At 43.0% G+C, this 27,425-nt stretch overlaps 1 protein-coding gene across 1 annotated transcript in view; it reads right to left on the reverse strand.

Moving 5' to 3' along the window:
• The window catches only part of LOC311145428 (uncharacterized protein), a 38,950-nt gene that overhangs the window by 2,052 nt on the left and 9,473 nt on the right, over positions 1 to 27,425 (reverse strand). Inside the window, exons 3-22 of the mRNA XM_084181665.1 lie at positions 25,518 to 27,396; positions 24,768 to 24,852; positions 24,577 to 24,687; positions 23,240 to 23,368; positions 22,984 to 23,097; positions 20,017 to 20,762; positions 19,527 to 19,803; positions 19,152 to 19,303; positions 18,943 to 19,057; positions 18,220 to 18,779; positions 15,574 to 15,874; positions 14,530 to 14,691; positions 13,862 to 14,161; positions 8,599 to 9,608; positions 8,206 to 8,328; positions 6,662 to 6,773; positions 6,089 to 6,471; positions 5,878 to 5,970; positions 5,652 to 5,777; positions 79 to 190 (exon numbers count right to left, since the gene is read on the reverse strand). Coding sequence (XP_084037791.1) covers positions 79 to 190; positions 5,652 to 5,777; positions 5,878 to 5,970; positions 6,089 to 6,471; positions 6,662 to 6,773; positions 8,206 to 8,328; positions 8,599 to 9,608; positions 13,862 to 14,161; positions 14,530 to 14,691; positions 15,574 to 15,874; positions 18,220 to 18,779; positions 18,943 to 19,057; positions 19,152 to 19,303; positions 19,527 to 19,803; positions 20,017 to 20,762; positions 22,984 to 23,097; positions 23,240 to 23,368; positions 24,577 to 24,687; positions 24,768 to 24,852; positions 25,518 to 27,396 — 6,890 coding nt within the window. The remainder of the gene's footprint in view (positions 1 to 78; positions 191 to 5,651; positions 5,778 to 5,877; positions 5,971 to 6,088; positions 6,472 to 6,661; positions 6,774 to 8,205; positions 8,329 to 8,598; positions 9,609 to 13,861; positions 14,162 to 14,529; positions 14,692 to 15,573; positions 15,875 to 18,219; positions 18,780 to 18,942; positions 19,058 to 19,151; positions 19,304 to 19,526; positions 19,804 to 20,016; positions 20,763 to 22,983; positions 23,098 to 23,239; positions 23,369 to 24,576; positions 24,688 to 24,767; positions 24,853 to 25,517; positions 27,397 to 27,425) is intronic.

Raw genomic sequence — 27,425 nt, forward strand, 5'->3', positions numbered from 1 at the left:
GTAGAGAGAGACAACAGGCCACTGTTACCGGAGGGAGAGACTGGAGAGGAGAGGAGAGTCAAATGTAAGGCCCATTACCAGATTTTTGGGAGATTTTCTTGATATAAGCTGCTCTTTCTTCGATCAGCGCACTCTTCAGTTTTTCCAGGTGTTCACATTTGTCTCTCAGGTCAATTACTTGTTTTCGGGCCTGTTAAATAACAGAGACAATACTTGGTATTTAGTAAAAAACTGAAGAGGTTTTTTACTAAATAAAACTTGATGCAATTCTGGGAGGTACTGTACAGTTGAAGTCGGAAGTTTACATACACTTAGGTTGGAGTCATTAAAACTTGTTTTTCAACCACTCCACAAATTTCTTGTTAACAAACTATAGTTTTGGCAAGTCGGTTAGGACATCTACTTTGTGCATGACACAAGTAATTTTTCCAACAATTGTTTACAGACAGATTATTTCACTTATAATTCACTGTACCACAATTCCAGTGGGTCGGAAGTTTACATACACTAAGTTGACTGTGCCTTTAAACAGCTTGGAAAATTCCAGAAAATTATGTCATGGCTTTAGAAGCTTCTGATAGACATCACTTGAGTCAATTGCAGGTGTACCTGTGGATGTATTTAAAGGCCTACCTTCAAACTCAGTGCCTCTTTGCTTGACATCATGGGAAAATCAAAAGAAATCAGCCAAGAGCTCAGAAAAATAATTGTTGACCTCCACAAGTCTGGTTCATCCTTGGGAGCAATTTTCAAACGCCTGAAGGTTCCACGTTCATCTGTACAAACAATAGTACGCAAGTATAAACACCATGGGACCACAGCGGTCATACCGCTCAGGAAGGAGACGCGTTCTGTCTCCTAGAGATGAACGTACTTTGGTGCGAAAAGTGCAAATCAATCCCAGAACAACAGCAAAGGACCTTGTGAAGATGCTGGAGGAAACAGGTACAAAAGTATCTATATCCACAGTAAAACGAGTCCTATATCGACATAACCTGAAAGGCCTCTCAGCAAGGAAGAAGCCACTGCTCCAACACCGCCATAGAAAAGCCAGACTACGGTTTGCAACTGCACATGGGGACAAAGATCGTACTTTTTGGAGAAATGTCCTCTGGTCTGATGAAAAAAAAATAGAACTGTTTGGCCATAACGACCATCGTTATGTTTGGAGGAAAAAGGGGGTACCTTGCAAGCCGAAGAACACCATCCCAACCGTGAAGCACGGGGGTGGCAGCATCATGCTGTGGAGGTGCTTTGCTGCAGGAGGGACTGGTGCACTTCACAAAATAGATGGCATCACGAGGAAGGAAAATTATGTGGATATATTGAAGCAACATCTCAAGACATCAGTCAGGAAGTTAAAGCTTGGTCGCAAATGGGTCTTCCAAATGGATAATGACCCCAAGCATACTTCCAAAGTTGTGGCAAAATGGCTTAAGGACAACAAAGTCAAGGTATTAGAGTGGCCATCAAAAAGCCCTGACCTCAATCCTATAAAAAATATATGTGGGCAGAACTGAAAAAGCATGTGCGAGCAAGCAGGCCTACAAACCTGACTCAGTTACACCAGCTCTGTCAGGAGGAATGGCCCAAAATTCACCCAACATATTGTGGGAAGCTTGTGGAAGGCTCCCCGAAACGTTTGACCCAAGTTCAACAATTTAAAGGCAATGCTACCAAGTACTAATTGAGTGTATGTAAACCTCTGACCCACTGGGAATGTGAAGAAAGAAAGAAAAGCTGGAGTAAATCATTCTCTCTACTATTATTCTGACATTTCACATTCTTAAAATAAAGTGGTGATCCTAACTGACCTAAGTAAGGGAATTTGTACTAGGATTAAATGTCAGGAATTGTGAAAAACTGAGTTTAAATGTATTTGGCTAAGGTGTACAGTGGGGGAAAAAGTATTTAGTCAGCCACCAATTGTGCAAGTTCTCCCACTTAAAAAGATGAGAGGCCTGTAATTTTCATCATATGTACACGTCAACTATGACAGACAAAATGAGAAAAGAAAATCCAGAAAATCACATTGTACGATTTTTTATGAATTTATTTGCAAATGATGGTGGAAAATAAGTATTTGGTCAATAACAAAAGTTTCTCAATACTTTGTTATATACCCTTTGTTGGCAATGACACAGGTCAAACGTTTTCTGTAAGTCTTCACAAGGTTTTCACACACTGTTGCTGGTATTTTGGCCCATTCCTCCATGCAGATCTCCTCTAGAGCAGTGATGTTTTGGGGCTGTCGCTGGGCAACACAGGTTGAGATCTGGAGACTGGCAAGGCCACTCCAGGACCTTGAAATGCTTCTTACAAAGCCACTCTTTCGTTGCCCGGGCGGTGTGTTTGGGATCATTGTCATGCTGAAAGACCCAGCCACGATTCATCTTCAATGAAAAACAGCCCCAAAGCATGATGCTTCCACCCCCATGCTTCACAGTAGGTATGGTGTTCTTTGGATGCAACTCAGCATTCTTTGTCCTCCAAACACAACGAGTTGAGTTTTTACCAAAAAGTTACATTTTGGTTTCATCTGACATTCTCCCAATCCTCTTCTGGATCATCCAAATGCACTCTAGCAAACTTCAGACGGGCCTGGACATGTACTGGCTTAAGCAGGGGGACACGTCTGGCACTGCAGGATTTGAGTCCCTGGCGGCGTAGTGTGTTACTGATGGTAGGCTTTGTTACTTTGGTCCCAGCTCTCTGCAGGTCATTCACTAGGTCCCCCCGTGTGGTTCTGGGATTTTTGCTCACCGTTCTTGTGATCATTTTGACCCCACGGGGTGAGATCTTGCGTGGAGCCCCAGATCGAGGGAGATTATCAGTGGTCTTGTATGTCTTCCATTTCCTAATAATTGCTCCCACAGTTGATTTCTTCAAATCAAGCTGCTTACCTATTGCAGATTCAGTCTTCCCAGCCTGGTGCAGGTCTACAATTTTGTTTCTGGTGTCCTTTGACAGCTCTTTGGTCTTGGCCATAGTGGAGTTTGGAGTGTGACTGTTTGAGGTTGTGGACAGGTGTCTTTTATACTGATAACAAGTTCAAACAGGTGCCATTAATACAGGTAACGAGTGGAGGACAGAGGAGCCTCTTAAAGAAGAAGTTACAGGTCTGTGAGAGCCAGAAATCTTGCTTGTTTGTAGGTGACCAAATACTTATTTTCCACCATAATTTGCAAATAAATTCATTAAAAATCCTACAATGTGATTTTCTGGAAAAAATTCTCAATTTGTCTGTCATAGTTGACGTGTACCTATTATGAAAATTACAGGCCTCTCATCTTTTTAAGTGGGAGAACTTGCATAATTGGTGGCTGACTAAATACTTTTTTCCCCCACTGTATGTAAACTTCCGACTTCAACTGTATGTCACAAAGCAGCATCAATGAATTAGTCTGCTAACTTCCCTGAATATGACTGAATATTCCTAAACGAATTCATCAAGAAAGATTTAAAATGGCCATAGCTTATTTTACTTAACACTCCCAATAATCCATATTAAAGTCCTACTCCAGTCTCCTTTTCAGCTCATTTATCATCTGATTTACTTAAAAGGTATCTCAATAGTGGTCCAGGTATCCTCATGACATGGCAGAATAGAGGGTGAGCTTTTCCTCTTTTGTTCTCTATTGCTCCTCTATTGTTCCTCAAGCAAGGAGAGAGGCCGATTATATCACGAATCCCCATCAGACCAACTCCTTAAAGTTTGCAAACTATTTTGCGCAAAACCTTTTTTTTACCCTTTACAGTCGTGGTCAAAAGTTTTGAGAATGACACAAGTATTGGTCTTCACAAAGTTTGCTGCTTCAGTGTTATGAGATATTTTTGTCAGATGTTACTATGGTATACTGACGTATAATTACAAGCATTCCATAAGTGTTAAAGGCTTTTATTGACAATTACATTAAGTTTATGCAAAGAGTCAATATTTGCAGTGTTGACCCTTCTTTTTCAAGACCTCTGCAATCCGCCCTGGCATGCTGTCAATTAACTTCTGGGCCACATCCTGACTGATGGCAACCCATTCTTGCATAATCAATGCTTGGAGTTTGTCAGAATTTGTGGGTTTTTGTTTGTCCACCCGCCTCTTGAGGATTGACCACAAGTTCTCAATGGGATTAAGGTCTGGGGAGTTTCCTGGCCATGGACCCAAAATGTAGATGTTTTGTTCCCCGAGCCACTTAGTTATCACTTTTTCCTTATGGCAAGGTGCTCCATCATGCTGGAAAAGGCATTGTTCGTCACCAAACTGTTCTTGGATGGTTGGGAGAAGTTGATCTCTGAGGATGTGTTGGTACCATTCTTTATTCATGGCTGTGTTCTTAGGCAAAATTGTGAGTGAGCCCACTCCCTTGGCTGAGAAGCAACCCCACACATGAATGGTCTCAGGATGCTTTACTGTTGGCATGACACAGGACTGATGGTAGCGCTCACCTTGTCTTCTCCAGACAAGCTTTTTTCCGGATGCCCCAAACAATCGGAAAGGGGATTCAGAGAATAATAATAATAATAATAATAATAATATGCCATTTAGCAGACGCTTTTATCCAAAGCGACTTACAGTCGTGCGTGCATACATTTTTGTGTATGGGTGGTCCCGGGGATCGAACCCACTACCTTGGCGTTACAAGCGCCGTGCTCTACCAGCTGAGCTACAGAGGACCACGAGTTGAGAAAATGACTTTACCCCAGTCCTCAGCAGTCCAATCCCTGTACCTTTTGCAGAATATCAGTCTGTCCCTGATGTTTTTCATGGAGAGAAGTGGCTTCCTCGCTGCCCTTCTTGACACCAGGCCATCCTCCAAAATCTTCGCCTCACTGTGTGTGCAGATGCACTCACACCTGCCTGCTGCCATTCCTGAGCAAGCTCTGCACTGGTGGTTCCCCGATCCCACAGCTGAATCAACTTTAGGAGATGGTCCTGGCACTTGCTGGACTTTCTTGGGCGCCCTGAAGCCTTCTTCACAACAATTGAACCTCTCTCCTTGAAGTTCTTGATGATCCGATAAATGGTTGATTTAGGTGCAATCTTACTAGCAGCAATATCCTTGCCTGTGAAGCCCTTTTTGTGCAAAGCAATGATGACGGCACGTGATTCCTTGCAGGTAACCATGGTTAACAGAGGAAGAACAATGATTTCAAGCACCACCATCCGTTTAAAGCTTCGAGTCTGTTATTCTAACTCAATCAGCATGACAGAGTGATCTCCAGCCTTGTCCTCGTCAACACTCTCACCTGTGTTAACGAGAGAATCACTGACATGATGTCAGCTGGTCCTTTTGTGGCAGGGCTGAAATGCAGTGGAAATGTTTTTGGGGGATTAAGTTCATTTTCATGGCAAAGAGGGACTTTGCAATTAATTGCAATTCATCTAATCACTCTTCATAACATTCTGGAGTATATGCAAATTGCCATCATCAAAACTGAGGCAGAAGACTTTGTGAAAATTAATGTGTCATTCTCAAAACTTTTGACCACGACTGTACTTTACTGTATTTATACATGGGATATGGCTTTTCAACAGTAAAAGCTCTGGAGAGCGTAGGCAAGCTCTGAGGTGTTATGGGTCCTATGGGCCCTGGTCAAAAGTCGTGCACTATATAGGGAACAGGGTGCCATTTGGGATGCAACCTTAGTCTTACCTGCCCGAGGATGAAAACATTAGTAGGTGCCGGGTCGCCAAGGTCCAAAGTCTCTGTCAGGGCTTTAAAGCTCTTCCGAAACTCAGCACAGCGTTGTCTCTCATATTGGTTGAGCAAGTCCCAGTGCTAATGGTAACATTGAACCAAAAACACTGCAAATTACAACCATGAACACTGAAATCACAGCCTAACCATATTTGAAGGAAGGAATAAAAGGTCCTTCCACCTCTTTAGTGTGTTTTGCCTTCAATTGTGGAGTGGTGCGCTTCTTTGGATTGTCCTCCACACTCTCAATGTCTACAGCCTCTTCCTCAACATCCTGAAAGACAGATGAGCCGTAATAAAAATAAAAAACGCTAAAACCACAATTCTCAAGAGAAGAGATTTAATCAACAGAAACCGAACTGTGTTGTATAATAAATTATAACATTTCTTACACTGATGAAATGAATGACGTGCCCTTTAGCAATGTCGTTGTTGTAGTCATCGTCAGAATCCTCGGTCTCGTCCGAGGAGTTGTCGGTTTTCTCGTCCTCCGTGTCCTCCAGAAGGGCCACCACCTCCTCCTTTTCTGCCGTCACTCCTCCCATGCTCTTATCCCCCTTAGCCTCCTCCGTGGTCCTCTTTGAGAGGGGACCAGGCCTTGGTCTCTGCTCAGACTCACAGCATGTGGAGACAACTGAGGAGGACGAGACAACTGAGGAGGACGAAACAGCAGAGGAGACTTTCCCTTCTTTCTTCCAGTTGACGTGCAGCTTCTCGATCTTCTGTTGGGAACCGATGTACTGGATGTTCGTCAGTATCTGTTCCTCAGACTCTCCTGTGGAGGAAACACATTGGTTGAATGTACAATCAATCAGTCAGTCAAATGCATTTATCTACAAAGCCATTTTTACATTAGTTGTCGCAAACCCACAGAATACAGAATGTTGACATGTTACAGGAGGAAAGAGGAAGTGCATAAGAGTAAATGGAGAGAGAGGAGGGTCAAATGTAATGTCCATTATCACCAGTTAATTGGGACATCTTCTTGACATGAACTGCTCTCTCCAGGGTCAGTGAACTCCTCAGCTTCTCCACGTCGGTACTTTTCTTTGTCAAGACCTGGATCTCCTCCTTCGCCTGGTTATATTACAGAGTTGACTTGTTATCTATTAAGAGTGGTTGCTTCAACAAAACAAAACTAGAGCACCGCTCTGATTGGCCACAATAACAAAATATACAAATAACACCTTTTCTGAGTCACAAATCGCAACCTATTCCATACTGGTCAAAAGTAGAGCTGGTAATTGCTAGGGACCTCACGATATGATATTAACACGATACTTAGGTGCCGATACGATATGTATTGTGATTCTAACTATTCTATATGTATTGCGATTCTAACTATTCTATATGTATTGCGATTCGATACTTGGATTTTATTATGATTTGATGTTCCAAACATATTGCTCACTATATGTCTGCTGCAGAGACATGAGAGAGCCATGGAAATAACATTTATGAAAACATGTTGGCTCACTATTTAAAAAGAAGATGGAGAACAAGATATAAGATGAAAAATAACGGTACAGCCGACTATCGCCAGCTGACGCTACAAATCGATACTTGGGGTCAAAGTATCGATATATACTGAACAAAAATATAAACGCAACATGTAAAGTGTTGGTCCCATGTTTCATGAGCTGAAATAAAAGATCCCAGAACTCTTCCATATGCACAAAAAGCTTATTTCTCTCTAAATGTTGTGCACAAATATGTTTACATCCCTGTTATTGAGCATTTCCCCTTCACCAACATAATCCATCCACCTGACAGGTGTGGCATATCAAGAAGCTGATTAAACTGCATTATCATTACACAGGTGCACCTTGTGCTGGGGCCAATAAAAGGTCACTAAAATGTGGTTGTCACACAATACAATGCCACAGATGTCTCAAGTTTTGAGGGAGCGTGTAATTGGCATGCTGACTGCAGGAATGTCTACCAGAGCTGTTGCCAGATAATTTAATGTTCATTTCTTTACCATAAGCCACCTCCAACGTCGTTTTAGAGAATTTGGCAGTATGTCCAACCGGCCTCAAAACCACAGACCACATGTAACCATGCCAGCCCAGCACCTCCACATCCGGCTTCTTCACCTGCGGGATAATCTGAGACCAGCCACCCAAACAGCTGATGAAACTGAGGAGTATTTCTGTCTGTAATAAAGCCCTTTTGCAGGGAAAAAATCATTCTGATTGGCTGGGCCTGGCTCCCCAGTAGGTGGGCCTTGCTCCCAAGTGGGTGGGCCTATGCCTAGGCCCATCCATGGCTGCACCCCTGCCCAGTCATGTGAAATCCATAGATTAGGACCTAATGAATTTATTTAAACTGACTGATTTCCTTATACGAACTGTAACTCATAAAATCATTGAAATTGTTGCATGTTGCATTTATAGTTTTGTTCAGTATAATATGGTGCAAAATAATATCGCAATATGTAACTGTATCAACCCCCCCCCCCCCCCACACACTTTAATTCAAGGGATTTTATTTATTTATTGGTGCTTACATCTTTGAGGATTTTAATTTTAGCAGCTTTTACGTCAAGTTCCAGTGTTTCTCTCAGCTGCTGGAAGCGCCCCTGGAGCTCATAGCGCCGATGCCTCTCCAACACGTTGTGCTTCAGCTGCTTCTACAGGACACAACAGGAAGAAGCTCGATCATGGAGTCCAAACTACAAACTACAGACTTGAATATTAAAACTATGGCACAATTGAACTATATAGTTATACAAAACTAGACTGTTTACATCTAAATTAGCTGGGCCTACCCACACAAATAGACAAACCAAGAAAGAGACCGACTACTCTACTGTTTAGTCTAAAATTAGAGAATAAGAGAAGGTTTAGGTGACGGAATCTGAAAATAGACATGTATTGTATAAAGCTAAAAGAGTTCTTACATTGATGACGTCAGTAAGATCCTCTTTATTAACACAGGAATTAGCAGAATCCGTCTCGTCAGATGAGTTTTCCGTCTTCTCATCCGTTTCCTCATCCATGTCATCAGAGTCGTCCTCATCCTCGACCAGATCCACAACCTCCACCTCCTTCCTCTTCTTCTTCTTCTTCTTCTTCTTCTTTTGTCGCCCTGTCCAGGTCTGGTAGGGATGATTGACACAAGCCTTCCTAGGAAGGAGCTTGGGGTCTACATTGGAATCCGCTGCAACTTGGACACCTGTCTTTGTAACCGGGGTTATAGGGGGTCTGAGGGTTTTGGGGGGAGGCTGCAGCACTCTTCCCACCTCATGCTGGATCTTAGGGTCTGTATTGGAGTCCGCTGTGGAGATAGTGTCAGCTTTTATAAATTTAAACTGGTGGCTTACAGACGGTTTTGTGTTTTTTTGGCGAGGCAGCATCCAACTATACAGCTCAGACGTGACCTTAGAGTCTACACTGGAGTCCACTGTGGAGGTGGTGGCAGCTTTGACACCTGTGTCCATAACAGTCTTCGTGGGGGATTTGACAGTAATTACTGTGGTTTTCAGGGAAGGCTGCAGCACAGTAAAGCCCCCTACTATAGGCATGACCTTGGAGGAGCCCTGGGCTGGCTGGGCTGGCACCTTGGGACACGTGATGATGATGGGCTCCTTGTTACCTGTCTGAGGAACAATCTTCAAAGTGTACGTCCCGCTATTTGTCTCAGTGGGTGAGAGACTAACGTTACGGATGTTGAAAGACTTGGAGCCTGATATGGAGGAAGTGACTTCATGAGGCGTGGTTTTAGGGGCGGCGGTGGTGGTGCTGCTTGGAGTCTTTGGGACAGTGAAAGGGACGGTGGTGATGGTGGGAGCCCTGCTACCAGGGCCCTTGTTCTGCCATGTGGTGAGAGAGGTGGAGGAGGGGGAGCTGTTAATGGTGGCTGTCGACCCCGAGGCCAAGCACGCAGGTGTGGTTAAGCTGATCAAACCCCCTGAAAAGAAAAGGAGAAAAGTTCACCAACTTTTCAATTATTATAATACACAAAAAATTTACACTTCCGTTCAAAAGTTTGGGGTCACTTAGAAATGTCCTTGTTTTCGAAAGAAAGCTATTTTTTTGTCCATTAAAATAACATCAAATTGATCAGAAATAAAGTGTAGACATTGTTAATGTTGTAAATGGCTATTGTACTGGAAATGGCTGATTTTTTATGGATTATCTACATAGGCGTACAGAGGCCCATTATCAGCAACCATCAGTCCTGTGTTCCAATGGCACATTGTGTTTGCTAATCCAAGTTTATCATTTTAAAAGGCTAATTGATCATTAGAAAACCCTTTTGCAATTATGTTAGCACAGCTGAAAACTGTTGTGCTGATTAAAGAAGCAATAAAACTGGCCTTCTTGAGACTAGTTGAGTATCTAGAGCATCAGCAATTGTGGGTTCGATTACAGGCTCAAAATGGCCAGAAACAAATAACTTTCTTCTGAAACTGGTTAGAGACAGTTTGTGCTGTTCTGTGAAGGGAGTAGTACACAGAGTTGTACGAGATCTTCAGTTTCTTGGCAATTTCTCGCATGGAATAGCCTTCATTTCTCAGAACAAGAATAGAGTGACGAGTTTCAGAAGAAAGTTAATCGTTTCTGGCCATTTTGAGCCTGTAATCGAACCCACAATTGCTGATGCTCCAGATAGTGTATGTATTCACACAGCACTCATTCAGTGGAGGTAACAACTTCACATTATACATAGTCTACTATAGAACTCCCTGATCTGTCCTCTAAAAGTTCAAAATCATTGTTTCGTAAAATGGTTATTAATTAACCCTTTACACTGATAAGCGCCCAAATAGGAACGCAGTGGCTGTACATTAACATGCTATACGTGACGTCAGAGCTCAGTGTCTCCGCTTTACAGCTCTGTGTTTTGACTGACAGCCATTCTGAACTTGAGCACAGCGAGCGATAAGAAGTTGCCCCCCATGCCTCCCGCTAATTGGGCAACCGTTAAAAAAAATTGTTGTCTGAGTGTGGGAAATGCTGTAAATTTTAAAACAGGGAATTTTTACTAGGATTAAATGTCAGGAATTGTGAAAAACTGATAGAATAATTATTAAATGATTAATGAAATGTGTTAGAATGTGTGAGTGTAGGACCAGTAAAGATTATGACATTGAGCTAATATTTAGCAATGTGAGTAAGAGTTAGACCAGACAACAATGGACAAGGAGAACTGTCTACAGGCAACTGAGAAACCAAGATAACTGAGGAATTTAGGGAGGAGAGAAACTGTTAGGCTTGTGTGTGTGTGTTTGTGTGTGTGTGTGTGTGTGTGTGTGTGTGTGTGTGTGTGTGTGTGAGAGAGAACTGATGGTCAGGAGAGCAATTATAAGGTGGAAAACTACAGCCTGCATACAGAGGGGAGGGATTTCTTTTCTCTGATGTGTGCATATAAAAATATTGTACGACCATTTTGTTTTAGAACGTTCTCAATGAATAAAGCCTGATGATTGTATGCTGGGCTGCTTGGTCTGATTATTAGAGATTTACAACCTCTGGGATACAGACTGAGTAATAAGTTCATTTTTGAAACATTGGGATAGAAATTCACGTAACAAAAACAGAGTTTAAATGTATTTGGCTAAGGTGTATGTAAACTTCCGACTTCAACTGTAGCTAACTTGTTATGCAAGTGTTGCACAGCAACAGATGGAGAAAACGTACACCAGTCAAGTAATTCATTTAAAACAATAATCTTCATTTTAAAAGTGACTTTACAAACAACAAGGGCTTAATTGTAGTATATTTCTTCAGAGCCTAGGCCTATATAAAATAACTTAACTGGCTGAGGTAGGCTATGAGACTGAACAGCATCTTTCACAATAAAATAAAATATGGCCTAATATAAGTGGGATTTCTATTTTATTTATTAAGCCTACTTACAATTGCAACTGGCCAAAAATGTAGCATCCTACATAAAACAATAATTTAAAGAAAAAATAAGCGATGTCTGTGTCTGAATGTGTGTATAGGAATAGCCTGCTCCTGTCAGCTTGAGACCTAAATAAGCACTCACAATAATGTTAGTATTGACTGAATACAGTCATATAGCCCACTAAGTTACTTCCTCAATGGGAAAAGTTATATTTCCCCTCGGACACGATCTTGTGGATGTCGCGTGTGATGGATGTGATTTTGATGCGCAGGCAGTCCTCTATTGACTTATGTGAAAGCCGGTTCCTGTCATGAGTCCATTTTGCATTCATAGAGGAAAATGAGGAATCGCAGGTGTAAGTCGATCCAAACATTGTTAGCACATAAAATGCACGTTTCTTTATTGTGCTGTATTCCTCTGAGCATGCCACCCAAAGCGCACACAAGGATTCCGCCCTCCTCAGCGCATCCCTAATATGGCTCAATGTCTGGATTTCAATCAGCTCAGTATGAATTGCAGCCTCATCCAGCGAGGGTATCGTTTTCTTAGCAAGGGAGGAGAATTCTCCACCTGGGCGGACTGTGAGAGGATCACGTACAAACGCGATGATATCCTTGGGCATGCTGTAGTCTTCAAATCTGATGGAGAAGTTGTCCCTCAGCTGCTTGATGAAATCTTCCATCGCCTCTGTGACAATGCTGCGGCCTGGTCCCTATGCCTGTCATTTCTTCAGTGTGCTGAAGTGCAGTAGCCTTCCAGATGACAAGTCCAAATCAAACAACTCAAGCTTCCTAGTAAAGGCCTCAAGTTTTTCCACCATGTCTACAAATGTTTTCCCTCTTCCTTGTAACTGGAGATTTAACCCGTTTAAGTGACAGAATGTGTCAGCCCAAAAAGCTGTGTGTAGCTTCCAGTTAACACTTCAATGTTTCTGGGGCGGGCCTATGTCTGGGGCAGGAAGGCCACTTTGAAAGTTCCATGCTTAGATTCATAATGACGTCTGAGATTGAATTATTTGCAAACAGCGACATTTTCATTGCAAATAAGTCACTGGCTTGGCATTGGGAAAAGTTGGTAAGATGAACGCATATATGTCTCTATACATTCTTCCCTGAAACTTTTTCATTATCCACCTTTCTTTTGATACTTCTTGAGAGCGACATTTTCTCTTGAACTAATGTTGACGTTAAAAAAAGTAGTGTGACCTACAGTAGGCTAAGTAGACCTGTTTTTCCCCACCAATCAACGCACAGAGAAATAGACAAAATAATAATTGAATAGACATGGTGATTTTACGAGTGTAATCAGGTCGAAAATATTATGTTATTGTCAGTGAATTTATTATGTACTAATCAGATGTGTTTAAAATATTGTTGAATTTGTAGTGTAGGCCAATTAATTGTGCTAATATTATATACTAATTAGGTTATGGCCCACCGACTATTAGCTCAGAAAAAATGTGGCCCGAGGCCAAACCTAGTTGACAAACCCTGGTTTATGATCACCATGTTTGATGTACAGTTACAAAATGACGTTATACCCTGGGTTGTCCTGAACCCAATGTGCCTGCGTTTGTTGTATTTCTAAGAAAATTTGCCGCAGACCACGCATCAGAATGCACTCGACTCTATTCTATGCGCACCAAAATTAGGATCGGTTTCTCTGAACTGCCCCGTGATATCGTATTTTATAATAGGCGGGGCTGCAGGGCTATGTTCCAAACAAAACAACTACAAGTGTGCTTGCTCTAGTTCCTCAACCTTACCGCTAGCAAAAAAACACCTTATAATTGAAGACAGTTCTTTGAGTCATAAAAGTGTATTGACATTTCTTAGGAACTATGCACACTTTGGAGGTGTGTGGCCACTTGGAGACACCAGTTAGTCCTCTCACTCAAACCCTTGTCATCTTTTTGTCTTATGTTGCACCTACCCCACATTTTCCAAGAATATTCTTATCATGTTACTGAATGTATCCAGAGTATTTTCAACATATGCGGCAAAAAGTACAGTAAATGTAAAATGCACATAAAATCAACAGTGTCATGTTTGGATTAAGTATTGTGTCAGGTGAACTGTTGTGTCCTCGCCTTTAGTCTAATAATTTTCCCATAATCTCCAAACTGTTCCCTTTTAATTGCTACCATGGTTATGCATTTGCATTCCATATTTCTTCTGCAAGAAACATTTCAATTTAGCCCTATCCATACAGGCCAATTCCCACGAGTCTAAGGGGTTAACATACTCAGTCTTGCATGTGACAGAGCAGCAGTGCCTTGGCATCAATAGCATCAACTGTCAGACACTCACCCTTGTTGCGCATTACGAGGTTGGGGTTGAGGGCCTGCAGCTGGCTGAGGGGAACCAGCTGGATTAGCTGTCCGTTGGGGTTCCGGTACAGGGTGGCCCCTGAGGTGCTCCGCACCGGCTGTAGAACCATCCTCTGCCCTGCCGTGAGAGGGGTCAGGGGGATGAGAGGGGTCGGGGTCTGGGATGTAGGAGGACACGCCATCCTGACAGCGTTACTGGTCCCTGGGTCAGGGAGCACCAGCATGGGGGGACTAGGAACCACTCCACTGCTTGGGGAGGTCTTGGGAAGAGACACATCACCTGAAAAACAAAGCATTGTTTTTTTCAACAATGACGAAAACAGCATGGATAAAAAGATGCACATGAAACAACCACGCACCACACAGAACAATCACCACATCAGAGCAACCCAGGATGAGATGGGAAGGAATCAAGCAGAGGCTTGGGATATGGGCAAGGAGGATGAAGGTTATGCACAGAGCTATGCTACCACTATGTGTATGTGTCACGACCACAAATAGACAATATGAAAGTGGCAGGCCATGGGACCAACGGTTAGCCTGTGAGAGGCTGGGGAGTCAAGACAGCAGCACAAATAGATGGGAGGGGCTTTCTAAAAATGGTGGCAGGACTGGGTATACCAGTGGAGGAACTGGCATAAGAGCTACCTGAGGCTACCTCTCCCAGAGAGGTAGAGGGCACGGCAAGCTGCTGAATACTGCCCAACGACTGTGGAGGATCACTAGTGAGGAGCAGCCTCTGCTGTGAGGAGCTGATTTGGTTGACCACAAACCGTGTGAAGACCTTTCCCGCTGGGGGCAGGTTAGTCACTGTGGAGCAGAGATGGAGGTAGAGGTTCAGTCTCCCACGCTTGTCCATCATAATTTAGTGTGTGTGAACCTGTTATGAATCTGATACTGCTATGGACTAAGGATATTCAATTGCTCTGGGGGCAAAACAGCTTTCTGCATCAGACTAAAAAACAAATTGTAATTGAACTATTAAAACTGTAGTTTCAAACCGTTTTTAAATATACTGTACAGGATAGATGCCGATGCTGAAACAGCATTCCAGAAGTGTGTATCAGACAATCTATGTTGCAAAAAATACTTGTTTATTGTTCTGTTGGTAACCGGTTTATAAAAGCAAAAAGGCACCTCTGGGGTTTGTGGTATATGGCCGATATTCCACTGCTTTGCGTCGTGCCTAAGAACAGCCCTTAGCCGTCATATATATATATAAGCAATAAGGCCCAAGGTGGTCTGGTATATGGCCAATATACACTACATGACCAAAAGTATGTGGACACCTGCGCGTAATTAGAGCAGTAAAAATAAATGTTTCGTCTTACCCGTGGTATACAGTCTGATATACCACAGCTGTCAGCCAATTAGCATTCAGAATGCTGATTGGCTGAAAGCCGTGATATATCAGACCGTATACCACTGGTATGACAAAACATTTATTTTTACGGCTCCAATTAGATTGGAAACCTGTTTAAAATAGCAATAATACACTTAGGGGATTTGAGGTATAATGCCAATATACCACGGCCAAGGGCTGTGTCCAGGCACTCTGCGTTGCGTCGTGCATAAGAACAGCCCTTAGCGGTGGTATATCGGGCCTTATTGCTTAATTATACCACACCTCTCCGGACCTTATTGCTTAAAAAGCACTTTTATTCCAGGTACACAACATAAAGTAGTTCTCACCAATGGACTTGGGGCCCGCAGCAACTGAAGCGACAGAGGGAACACTGGTGGTGGTGGTAACCATGGTGAGACTGGTGGTAGGAGTGGCTGCCAATTGGACCGGCTGTCCCGTGGAGCACCTTGTATCTTCAGGGGTTTCTGAGGGGTGCTGTTGTGATGAGACAGAGGCCGCCATAGACGGCTCTGGACCTGTAGGCCTCCGTAACTTGCCCGTGAGGTAAGCAGCGAGTCGGTTGGCTGGGTGCATGGCTCCCATCATGCCCAGTTGTATCTTGGCATGGGGGTAGGACCTGCCATTCACCTACAGATACACAGGGAAAAGTGTGAGGAGCAATGGACCATGTGTATTTTCCTCAGAACTAGATATAGGTTGCGTCCCAAATGGCAGCCTATTCCCTACAGTGCCTACAGAAAGTATTCACACCCTTTGACCTTTTACACATTTTGTTGTGTTACAGCCTGAATTTTTAATTGATTCAATTGAGAATTTTTTTCATTGGCCTACACACAATACTCCATAATGTCAAAGTGGAATTATTATTTATTATTTTTTTTACAAATTATACTAAACAAAAATATAAAATGCAACATGTAAAGTCCCATGTTTCATGAGCTGAAATAAAAGATCCCAGAAATGTTCCACATGCACAAAAAGCTTCTCTCAAATTTTGTGCACAAAATTCTTTACATCCCTGTTAGTGAGCATTTCTCCTTTGCCAAAAGAATCCATCCACCTGACAGGTGTGGCATATCAAGAAGCTGCTTGAACAGCATGATCATTACACAGGTGCACCTCGTGCTGGGGACAAAAAAGGCCACTATAAAATGTGCAGTTTTGTCACACAACACAATGCCACATATGTGTCAAGTTTTGAGGGAGCGTGCAATTGAGCTGGTGCCAGAGAATTGAATGTTAATTTCCCTACCATAAACTGCCTCTGACATTTTAGAGAATTTGGCAATATATCCAACCGGCCTCACATCCGCAGACCACGTGCAACCACTTCAGCCCAGGACCTCCACATCCGGCTTCTTCACCTGCGGGATCTTCTGAGGGGGAGGGGGTGCGGAGGAGTATTTCTGTCACATAATAAAGCCCTTTTGTTTTGAAAAACTCTGCCCAGTCATGTGAAATCCATAGATTAGGGCCACATTTATTTATTTAAATTGACTGAATTCCTTCTATGAAGTGTAACTCAGTAAAATTGTTGTATGTTGTGTTTATATTTTTGTTCAGTATAATAAATAATGAAAAGCTGAAATAAAATTATCTGTAAAGTCCCTCAGTCAAGCAGTGGATTTCAAACGCAGATTCAACCACAAAGACCAGGGAGGTTTTCCAATGCCTCCCAAAGAAGGGCACCTATTGGTAGATGGGTAAAAATAAATAAAAAGTAGACATCCCTCTGAGCATAGTGAAAATATTCATTACACTTTGGATGATGTACCAATACACCCAGTCACTACAAAGATACAGGCGTCCTTCCCAACTCAGTTTCCAGAAAGGAAGGAAACCACTCGGGGATTTCACCATGAGGCCAATGGGGACATTAAAACAGTTGCAGAGTTGAATGGCTGTGATAGGAGAAAACTGAAAAGTTACTCCACAATACTAACCTAATTGACAGAGTGAAAAGAAGGAAGCATATACAGATAAAAAATATTCCAAAACATGCATCCTGTTAGCAACAAGGCACTAAAGTAATACTGCAAAAAATGTGGCTGAACAATTAACTTTTAGTACTGAATGCAAAGTGTTATGTTTGGGGCAAATCCTATACAACACATTACTGAGTGCCACTCTCCTTATTTTCAAGCATAGTGGTGGCTGCATCATGTTATGGGTATGCTTGGAATCGTTAAGGACTTGGGGAGTTTTTCAAGATTAAAAAAAAGAAATGGAATGGAGCTAAACACAGGCCAAATCCTAGAGGAAAACCTGGTTATGTCTGCTTTCCACCAGACACCGGGAGATGAATTCACCTTTCAGCAGGACAATAACCTAAATCACAAGGCCAAATCTACACTGGAGTTGCATACCAAGACAGTGAATGTTCCTGAGTGGCCGAGTTACAGTTTTGACTTAAATCTACTTGAAAATCTATCGAAAGACCTGGAAATTGTTGTCTAGCAATAATCAACAACCCATTTGACAGACTTTGAAGAATTTTGAAAAGAATAATGGACAAATATTGTACAATCCAGGAGTGGAAAGCTCTTTGAGACTTACCCAGAAGGACTTACAGCTGTAATCGCTGCCAAAGGTGCTTCTACAAATTGACTCAGGGGTGTGAATACCTATGTAAATGAGATATTTCTGTATTGTATTTTCAATAAATGTGCAAAAAATTCTAAAAACATGTTTTCACTTTGGCATTATGGGGGATTGTGTGTAGATGGGTGGGAAAAAATATATTTAATCCATTTTGAATTCAGGCTGTAACACAACAAAATGTGGAATAAGTCAAGGGGTATGAATACTTTCTGAAGGCACTGTAGCGCACTACTTCTGACCAGAGCACTATGCACTACATAGGAAAGTGCACTACATAGGGAATAGGGTGCCATTCCACATCAATAGAGTAGGAAAATGAACTGATCATCAGATATGTTTTGGGGGGAACTCTAGGTATTTAAAATGCTTACCGTGACAAGTTCCTGGTCTGAGATGTCTGGCTGCTTTAGGTTGGCAGTAAGGAGGCCAGCAGGAGAAATTCCTGTTAAAAAAGGCAGGCCCTTCCATTTCAGACCCTTTCTCTTCCCCACAGCCTTGTTCTCCTGCTCGCTTTGCTTCTCCTCTACGCTCCGTCCTTCCTCCACCTCCTTATCCTCCCTTCTCTGCTCCTCCATCTCCCCCTCCTCCATTTCTTCTTCTTCTTCTTCTTCTTCCATCCATTCCTCCTCACCGTTCTCCTCCTCCACTCCGTCCAGTTGCGAGACCTGAGAGATATGTACCTTGTAGTGGACGGAGCGGCTCTCGCCGTCGTTCCTCAGGGTCTGAGACAGGGGTTTGATGAGGTAACCTTTGACCCAGAAGGGGTTGGTGAGGTGGTCCTGGGCCATGTGCTCACACACAATCCTCAGCACAAAGTTCCTGTCCGCCAGGCTCCTCCACTTACACTCAGACATGATCTCCAGACGCTTGGAGGGCTCCGTGTACTGGGGACCATGGGAGGACGACTTCTCTGACTTCCTGGAAGGGCTCACTACATCAAGAGAAAGTCAACAGCAATTAGAAATGCATTTCAGGGCAGGCTATGATTGTTGGAAGCAACTAATTATTGATGTGGTTTACTGACTGATAGATATAATCGCAGACAGATGTTTGGGATTAAGAAAATGATGACAATTTTGACTCATTGAACTTACCTGGTGCGGAGTCTATTGGTTTGCAGTGGTCGTCAATGTCCTCAGGTCGGTTTGTGCTCTTGCTTTGGAACGCACGCACTCTGGCACATGTCATGGTCCCTTCTTCCTCTCTCACCTTTAGAAAAGGCAGGGGGGTAAGAATATACATACCACTTTTACAGTGGTATATCTAACACTTCTGGATAGATAGACACCCTTCTACGACTCACCACTGCTGAAGGTTCTTCCTGTAGTGGAAGCCATGGTAAATAGACTGGTGTTGGGGCGTGGAGGGGCTCGGGGTCAGTCTCTCCATCGGTCTGCTTCCACAACGTTCTCACACGCGGCGCTGGTTCTGATACCGTCTCAGCCTCTCTGAGAGCTGAAGTTAGAAAATAATCCGGTAAATGAGCAGAAATACGTCATTTAATTGCAACATTAGGATGGACACACTTTGTGACATGTGCATCAAAGTATTTAATCTAATGTAGTATAGAAAGGTTGTTTTCGTATGGAAACCTTTTAAAACTTTATTTATTTGAACCATTCAAAGAGCTTCATAACAAGGTTTTATTCTGTAGTTTTCTAAACTAGAGGACACTCACTATATGCCATCCTCATCCTCTTCCTCTTCTTCCTCTTCTTGGACGGGCCCTCTTCTGACACACTGGAATCTGGTCCTTTTAAGTTTTTGAGTACGACCACTTTCTGCCTGAGGCAGCTGCAGCCAAATATACACTCCATCTTTCCACAGTGGGTAATACGACGGTCCTGTGCTAGGCTGGCACACACACAGCCCAGCCGGCAGAACGCATTGAGGCAGGGAGGGGCTCTGTGTTTTATCATCTTAATGGGAGCTGTAGGATTCTCACAAACAAAGCCCTGAAGAGAAAAGAGGAAAGTAAATGCAGACAATTAGTGCTAGTATGGCTACTTTCTCAGGGCTACCATTGGTTTAACACACTCACAAAATAATTTTAATAAACAAGATCGAAGCTATGAATGTACTTCAAAATGTCTATGCTCCTTCATGTCAGACCACAACAAATGAGTCAATGAGCAGATGTAATTGTGTATGGGTGTAACTGATCTTACCGTTGAGGTGAAGAGCGAGGTGAGGGCGACCGTTGCCCTGTCCTCTGTGATACAGGTCCGATGCTTGCCCTCCCAGACAACTCCGTCCTCCAGATCCCTCTGTCTGAGCAAGGCCTTGGTCAACCCAGGAACAACAACCCTGGTCTCAGCAGCAGCAGACTCTGGTTCCGAGACGTCCTCCACAGGAGCCAGGTCAGCAGGAGGTGGCTCTTCTACCTCTGGCCTCGACACAACAGAGTCTTGGGCTGGTGGAGGAGTCTTCACCCTCGGCTTCCTCTTTCTCCTTTTCACAGTTTTAATTGTGTCGTCGTGGGTGATGGCCTGGGCTGCGTGATCCATCAATGGCGGTGGTGGTGGCGCAATGTGCAATGGTGTTGGTGCAGAAGTTGGTTTAGTTCTGCTCTGCTTTGAGCGTTGTTTTTGTTGCCTTTTATCCGATTTTTTAGGTCCTTTGGATGCGAGGGGCAGTTTTTTTGGGGGGGATGGGGGGACAAAGGTGGTAGAAGGTGCCGGTGCCTGTTTCTTCAGCACACTGTCCAGGGTTCGGACGTAGCTGGTGCTCTTGGTGGGCAGCTGGTAGGTCACAGGGGTGACGACGGTGGTCTGGGTGAAACTGGCAGCGCGCTCGTCGATGAGTTTGCCTTCGTTTGCCAGATACTCATCCAGCATGTCACTGCAGAAGGCCGACAGGTTCTTCGGGACCACATCTGAACTTAAGCCATCTTTAAAGCCTATTGGGCTACATACTATAGCAAAAACAAGAAGAAGGGATATTGCAGACACTGGTTAATTTAAGGCCTTTCTCAAGACGTCAGAGCCAGAGTATGTGAGCGGAGCGAGGAACGGAGCGTGCTCAATTTCACTAGTGCGTGGACCGAGATTCCCGAAGGCTGGAGCATCGGCCTTCTCACCCACTCCATTTTCACTCCAGTAGCGCTCACTTCACCAGCTCAGGGCATGCCCGCCCCAGCATGCATTTGTAGTCTACTTGTGTGCTGCTAATAGCCCCTTGCTTTAGCTACCGTCATGGAGTTCGCTAAATATATATTTTCATAAAGAAACTGATAAAACACACACAGGTGCTGAATCAAGGTGACTTACAAAGATGAGGACCAAGAGCAAGAGAGGGAGTGTCCACTTAATTGTAAGGCTTGGAAGCCACCTGCTGGTATGGTGCTAAACTGTTAGGTTATAGACCGGATGCCATTGATCTACGCACGGGATATGGAAGTTGTTACACGCTGGCTACATGAAACATCCACAACTAAATAATTATTGTGGAATCTGAAAAGACACTTATCCCAAAAGTATGATGGTGTACTTACTATGTGCACATGCTAAAAGAAAGGAACTAGGTTGGTAGATAACTGTGTGTCATTGTAGCAAAGTACTTATAAACTAAATCAGATCTCTTAAACGTTTCGTTCATTTTCTTTCTATTATCTAGACAATAGGCAATCATTGATTTTGGCCCAAAAGGCCTGGCATATTCCCACATTCAAGGAGCTTTCCGTTTTGATTGGGTTATTTTGCCTAAAAACCTTTAAGCCTACCTATAGAAAAATAGAAAATAACTCTGCATCTCTGCCCAGCCTGTCCAGCCTGGCCAAAAGGGTGTTTAGCATCCCCAGTGGCTCTGCAAGTGTGGAGAGGATATTCTCCGCTGCTGGGCTGCTCTCCAGGCACCATCGCATGAGCCTGAAGCCACAAACTGGCCAAACTCCCGTTTCTAAAAATGAATTCAAAAGGCACTACGTTTATATACACCTTAGCCAAATACAGTTTTTCACAATTCCTGACATTTAATCCTAGTAAAAGTTCCCTGTCTTAGGTCAGTTAGGATCACCACTTTATTTTAAGAACGTGAAATGTCAGATAATAGTAGAGAGAATGTTTTATTCCAGCTTTTATTTCTTTCATCACATTCCCAGTGGGTCAGAAGTTTACATATACTCAATTAGTATTTGGTAGCATTGCCTTTAAATAGTTTAACTTGGGTCAAACGTGTCGAGTAGCCTTCCACAAGCTTCCCACAATAAGTTGGGTGAATTTTGGCCCATTCCTCCTGACAGAGCTGGTGTAACTGAGTCAGGTTTGTAGGCCTCCTTGCTCGCATACGCTTTTTCAGTTCTGCACACACATTTTCTATAGGATTGAGGTCCGGGCTTTGTGATGGCCACTCCAATACCTTGACTTTGTTGTCCTTAAGCTATTTTGCCACAACTTTGGAAGTATGCTTGGGGTCATTGTCCATTTGGAAGACCCATTTGCGACCAAGCTTTAACTTTTTAATGACTCCAACCTAAGTGAATGAACACTTCCAACTTCAACTGTATATGTGCAATTTATAGATTTAATACAACGAAATGTTTAAATGCTGCATGCTTTATGTCCCTACCAGTCTATTGCGTCGCCCTCGCAAACGCTTCACAATGTATTTCTTTGTAGGCTATAGCCTTGAAATAATTTTTATAATATAGCCTTAATAAATTCATGTTTGTTCCTTCTTAGGCTCTCTGTCTGGCTCCTGACCTATTTAGAGTGTTTATATGCTGTTTAATATGACATCTAGCCTATTTGAAATGATGTTCGCTTCTTACATTCACCTTTTCATGTTTATTCAAATACTTTTCATTCAAATCCGTATGGTTTGGTTTCAATACTTAAAAACCAATTGGTAGGTCTAGGTAGTCACAACAATAGATGGCTGTTGGTTAAATTGTGATTGTAATGAATGGAGCGAATTTGAAGCAGGACTTTTTTTTCCTGTGAGCGTGGAGCGGTTTCTGGCGGAGCCGCTCAACTCATCTCACAAGCTCTGGTCTGAGCTAAAACGTCAAGAATAAACAGTCTCAACTCTATCCCCTCTTCTTGTTTTGTCACCTTTAAAGCACCATGCAATATTTCCGACAAAGGAGTAGCTAATCAAATCAAATCAGAAAATAAGGATTTCTATGTAAATATTACCTTCAGGCTTGGACGATGCTAAGGAGTCTGAGGGGACAATCTTATCTCTCCAGCCTTTGATTTGGGTGAAGTCTGTTGTCTTGCCCGTCCTGGAAACAAAGGGAACTGTACCACCTGAAAAACAGATATGACAATGAACAATGGCTCCTTTCAATATGTATTAACTTATCATCATAAAACCCTAAAACGGGTTACTGAACAAATACTCTCAACCATTTGGCCAAAACAGAAACTCTAACAACAAACGACTACTAACTTGGACAAGATGCCAATCCTGCAGTGCTTGGTCCTGGACATAGGATGGGTGGTGGTAGAGGTAGACAAACACCTAAGTATTGCAGGTCGATGACCAGAGTGGGATCCAGTAAACTCATCTTCAGTCCAACTTCAAAGAAGACAGATGACAGATAAGCGATCTTCAAGCGTATACTAGATACAGTTGGAAGTCGTAAGTTTACATGCACCTTAGCCAAATACATTTAAACTCAGTTTTTCACAATTCCTGACATTTAATCCTAGTAAAAATTCCCTGTCTTAGGTCAGTTAGGATCACAGCTTTATTTTAAGAATGTAAAATGTCAGAATAATAGTAGAGAGAATGATTTATTTCAGCTTTTATTTATTTCATCACATTCCCAGTGGGTCAGAAGTTTACATACACTCAATTAGTATTTGGTAGCATTGCCTTCAAATTGTTTAACTTGGGTCAAACGTGTCAGGTAGCCTTCCACAAGCTTCCCACAATAAGTTGGGTGAATTTTGGCCCATTCCTCCTGACAGAGCTGGTGTAACTGAGTCAGGTTTGTAGGCCTCCTTGCTCACACACGCTTTTTCAGTTCTGCCCACAAATTTTCTATAGGATTGAGGTCAGGGCTTTGTGATGGCCACTCCAATTCCTTGACTTTGTTGTCCTTAAGACATTTTTCCACAACTTTGGAAGTATGCTTGGGGTCATTGTCCATTTGGAAGACCCATTTGCGACCAAGCTTTAACTTCCTGACTGATGTCTTGAGATGTTGCTTCAATATATCCACATAATGTTCCTTCCTCATGATGCCATCTATTTTGTGAAGTGCACCAGTCCCTCCTGCAGCAAAGCACCCCCACAGCATGATGCTGCCACCCCCGTTCTTCACGGTTAGTCAATTAGCCTATCAGAAGCTTCTAAAGCCATGAAATCATTTTCTGGAATTTTCCAAGCTGTTTAAAGGCACAGTCAACTTAGTGTATGTAAACTTCTGACCCACTGGAATTTTGATACAGTGAATTATAAGTGAAATAATCTGTCTGTAAACAATTGTTGGAAAAATTACTTGTGTCATGTCCTAACTGACTTGCCAAAACCATAGTTTGTTAACAAAGAATGTGTGGAGTTGTTGAAAAACGAGTTTTAATGACTCCAACCTAAGTGTATGTAAACTTCCGACTTCAACTGTATCATAAAAAAGCAATCTACCGTCATGAGTAGGATTAAACATGACGGGAACACTGTCATGAAAAGCAAAGTGGGACATGACCCATGCTAGTGTGCAAGTAAGTTGTTGAAAATAAAAAGTAAATACTCTGTCATTCACTGCCATTTATTTTGGTTACCTTCTTGCAACACAGGATGTATGACCTGCCGATGCTTCATAACCTTCAGATCTTCCAAAAGAACCTTCTCAAAAGCAGCTATTCTTTCCTCTGTGGTTTCCGGTCCTCCAACTGAAAGAGACAAATAGTTTAACAGATGTCACATAACAGCAGCTTGGGAACATGATGGATCAAATTGTTGTTTTCTTTACCATTCTCTTTCGCCTCGGGGGTTTTCTCAGGTTGTGCAGTTGTCGTCTCACATGCAGGCTCTCCTAGGTGGACTTCAAGTGCTTCCTGTAATTTATAACACTTTACTTAAATATATGACACTTTACTTGAAACCAATGGATATAGTGCTTTGTTACTTGTTATAAGCTTGTATAAGCCCTTATGTCTTATTGTACAGCTTATAATATGCTGTATTATATTGTATACTGTATTATATTGTACTGCATTATTTTGCAAAGATAAAGTGTGGACTGTTGAAAACAAATAAAACTTTCCTTTATTCACTTCATAACAAATATAACCAAAGGAAGGATTTCCTTGTTAAAGATCTACCTGCCTCTTAAACAAGAACCGAGGAAACACAGGTGACACACCGTGAAATAACGGTAACACTTTACTTGAAGGGGGTGTACATAATGCATTCATAACACCTTTCACATAACAGGTTGGGAGTAGCAAAGGGTCAACAGTTAGTGACAGTGTGCATTGAGCGTTGTGCATCTTCTCTTGTGATCTCTCAATTTGGCAGGATGCCACTTAGTAAACAGCCCTTGAAATTATCTAATTGAATGATGAACTTTTCTTTGACAATTGTGGTACGAAGGTTGTTATGAATGACCTGTAACACTCATAAAGGTGTTGTAAACCGTTTCATAAAGGTGTTGTGAATGCAAGTAAAGTGTTACCAAAATGCTGACAGATGGAAATACATTTAACAATCTATGCGTTACCTTGGAGGTGAAAGAGACGAACAGCTGCTCCTCAACTTCCTCGAGGTTGGGCTGCATGGTGACATCTGTGGGTCCACCAATCACTCGGAGTGGATCACCCTTGGCAGATTTCACTCCTTTCCTAGATCTCTTCTTAGATCTCTGGGGTTTAATGCTCTGGGTTGGCTGACTAGAACCAACTGGTAGAGTAGAACTAACTGGTACACTAGGGGTAATTAAAGTTGGGACATGAGGACATGGGACAGGAGCCGCCTCACTGCTTGGAAAGTCTTCAGTCATCTCAAGCTCATCAGAGATCGTGAAAAAGTGAGTGAAGTCGGCAAGTGAAGGGGTTGGTGACAATGGGTCAGGACCTAATGATGAAAAAGGAGATAACTGGAATGGGAGTGGAGACGGTGTAGAAGGGCGTGTTAATGGTTCATAATTGACTTGAAATGATGAGGCAGGGTCCAAGGGAGGTGAGCCAGGGTGAGAGGTAGATGAAAATGAGGCTGCCTCAAAGGGTAATGGGTTAAGGTGAGCGGAAGGCAACAATGGGATAAAGGGTGTTGTTAAAAAAGGATCAGGGGCAGGTAGTGCTAACAGCGATGCATGTGATGAAAGTTCAGAAGAGAGTACAAAAAGGTTTGGGACCGGTAATTGTTCAAGGGCTGGGAATGACGAGGCAGGTACAGGTAAGGAAAGGGCTTTGACCAGTTTCAATTGAACAGGGGAAGGTAAAGGGGGTTCAAGATCTGGTAATGATGCAGGTGATGATGGCTCAAAGCCACCTAGTGAAGGGCCAGGGGATGGTAATGATGGGGTACACTCAGGTTTCAAGGTGGCAACACTAGGTGTTGATGACAGTGCAGGGGCATTTGAGGGATGGTTGGAGGTAAGTGATGATAGATCAGCCGCTAGGTTCAATGTGACGGCTACAGGAGATGGCAGTTCTTGGGCTGGGGATGACAAGGCAGGGGCTGGTATTAATGAGTCGGGGGCTGGTAACAATGGGTCAGGGAATGGCAACATGAGGGGTGGAGTGTGGGATGATAGTGCAATGGATAAGGTAGGTTCAGGGACAAGTAATGACAGATCAGTAGTAGGTAATACTGGGTCAGGTTCTGGTAACAATGAGTCTGTGGCAGGAACCAAAAAATCTGTGTTTGGGACTGAAATATCGGTGGGTACACCAGCATAGTATGTGGTTGGCCCAGTGGGGGCAATGGCTGGAACAACGGGATCGAGAGCTGGACCAGCAGGATCAGTGACTTGAACTACAGGATCACTGGCTGGAGGAACAGCATATCCAGTGGGGACCATTGCTGGGTCGGTGGCTGGGCCAGCAGAAGATGGGGATGAAGTAGAAGGCAAAGGAGATTTTGGTTTGGTCCTAACAGGTCTGGATTTCGACTTCAACTGTTGAAGGTAGAGTGCAAGCAGGGGCAAAGGCACAGGTTCAGGTCGTTTGTGTGGTTTAGCCTTCCCCTGCTGCTGTTCATTAGAACCTGTCCTTTTTGCTTCAGAGCTCACTGAGGTGCTCTGGGAAGCCTTTTGACTGCTTTCAACTTCATCTGCTGAATGGTCAATGATTGTCACATGGGTCTTCACAGGTTCCTGTGACTGAGATGAAATGAAGAGGTCCTTTTCACTGTCAATTGTATTCCCATTGTCCTGGGTTCCCACCTTTTTAATAGTTTTCCCAGACAACGCTTCAGGAATCTGGGACAGATTGTCATTCACAGCTACTTCCACAACTTTGCCTTTGGCAACCATGCCCTTAGTGTCTGTTTGCTCAACATTGCAAGCTGTATTGGTTATCTCCACATTGCACCTTCTTATTTTCAGATGACACTCCCGAATCAGCTGAGTCAGGTTACTTTGGGGAGGACCTGTTGTACTGCTCAAAAGAGAAATGCAAAAGATTAG

The sequence above is a fragment of the Coregonus lavaretus genome, assembly GCF_964263955.1.
Source record: "Coregonus lavaretus genome assembly, chromosome: 18".
Lineage (NCBI taxonomy): Eukaryota > Metazoa > Chordata > Actinopteri > Salmoniformes > Salmonidae > Coregonus > Coregonus lavaretus.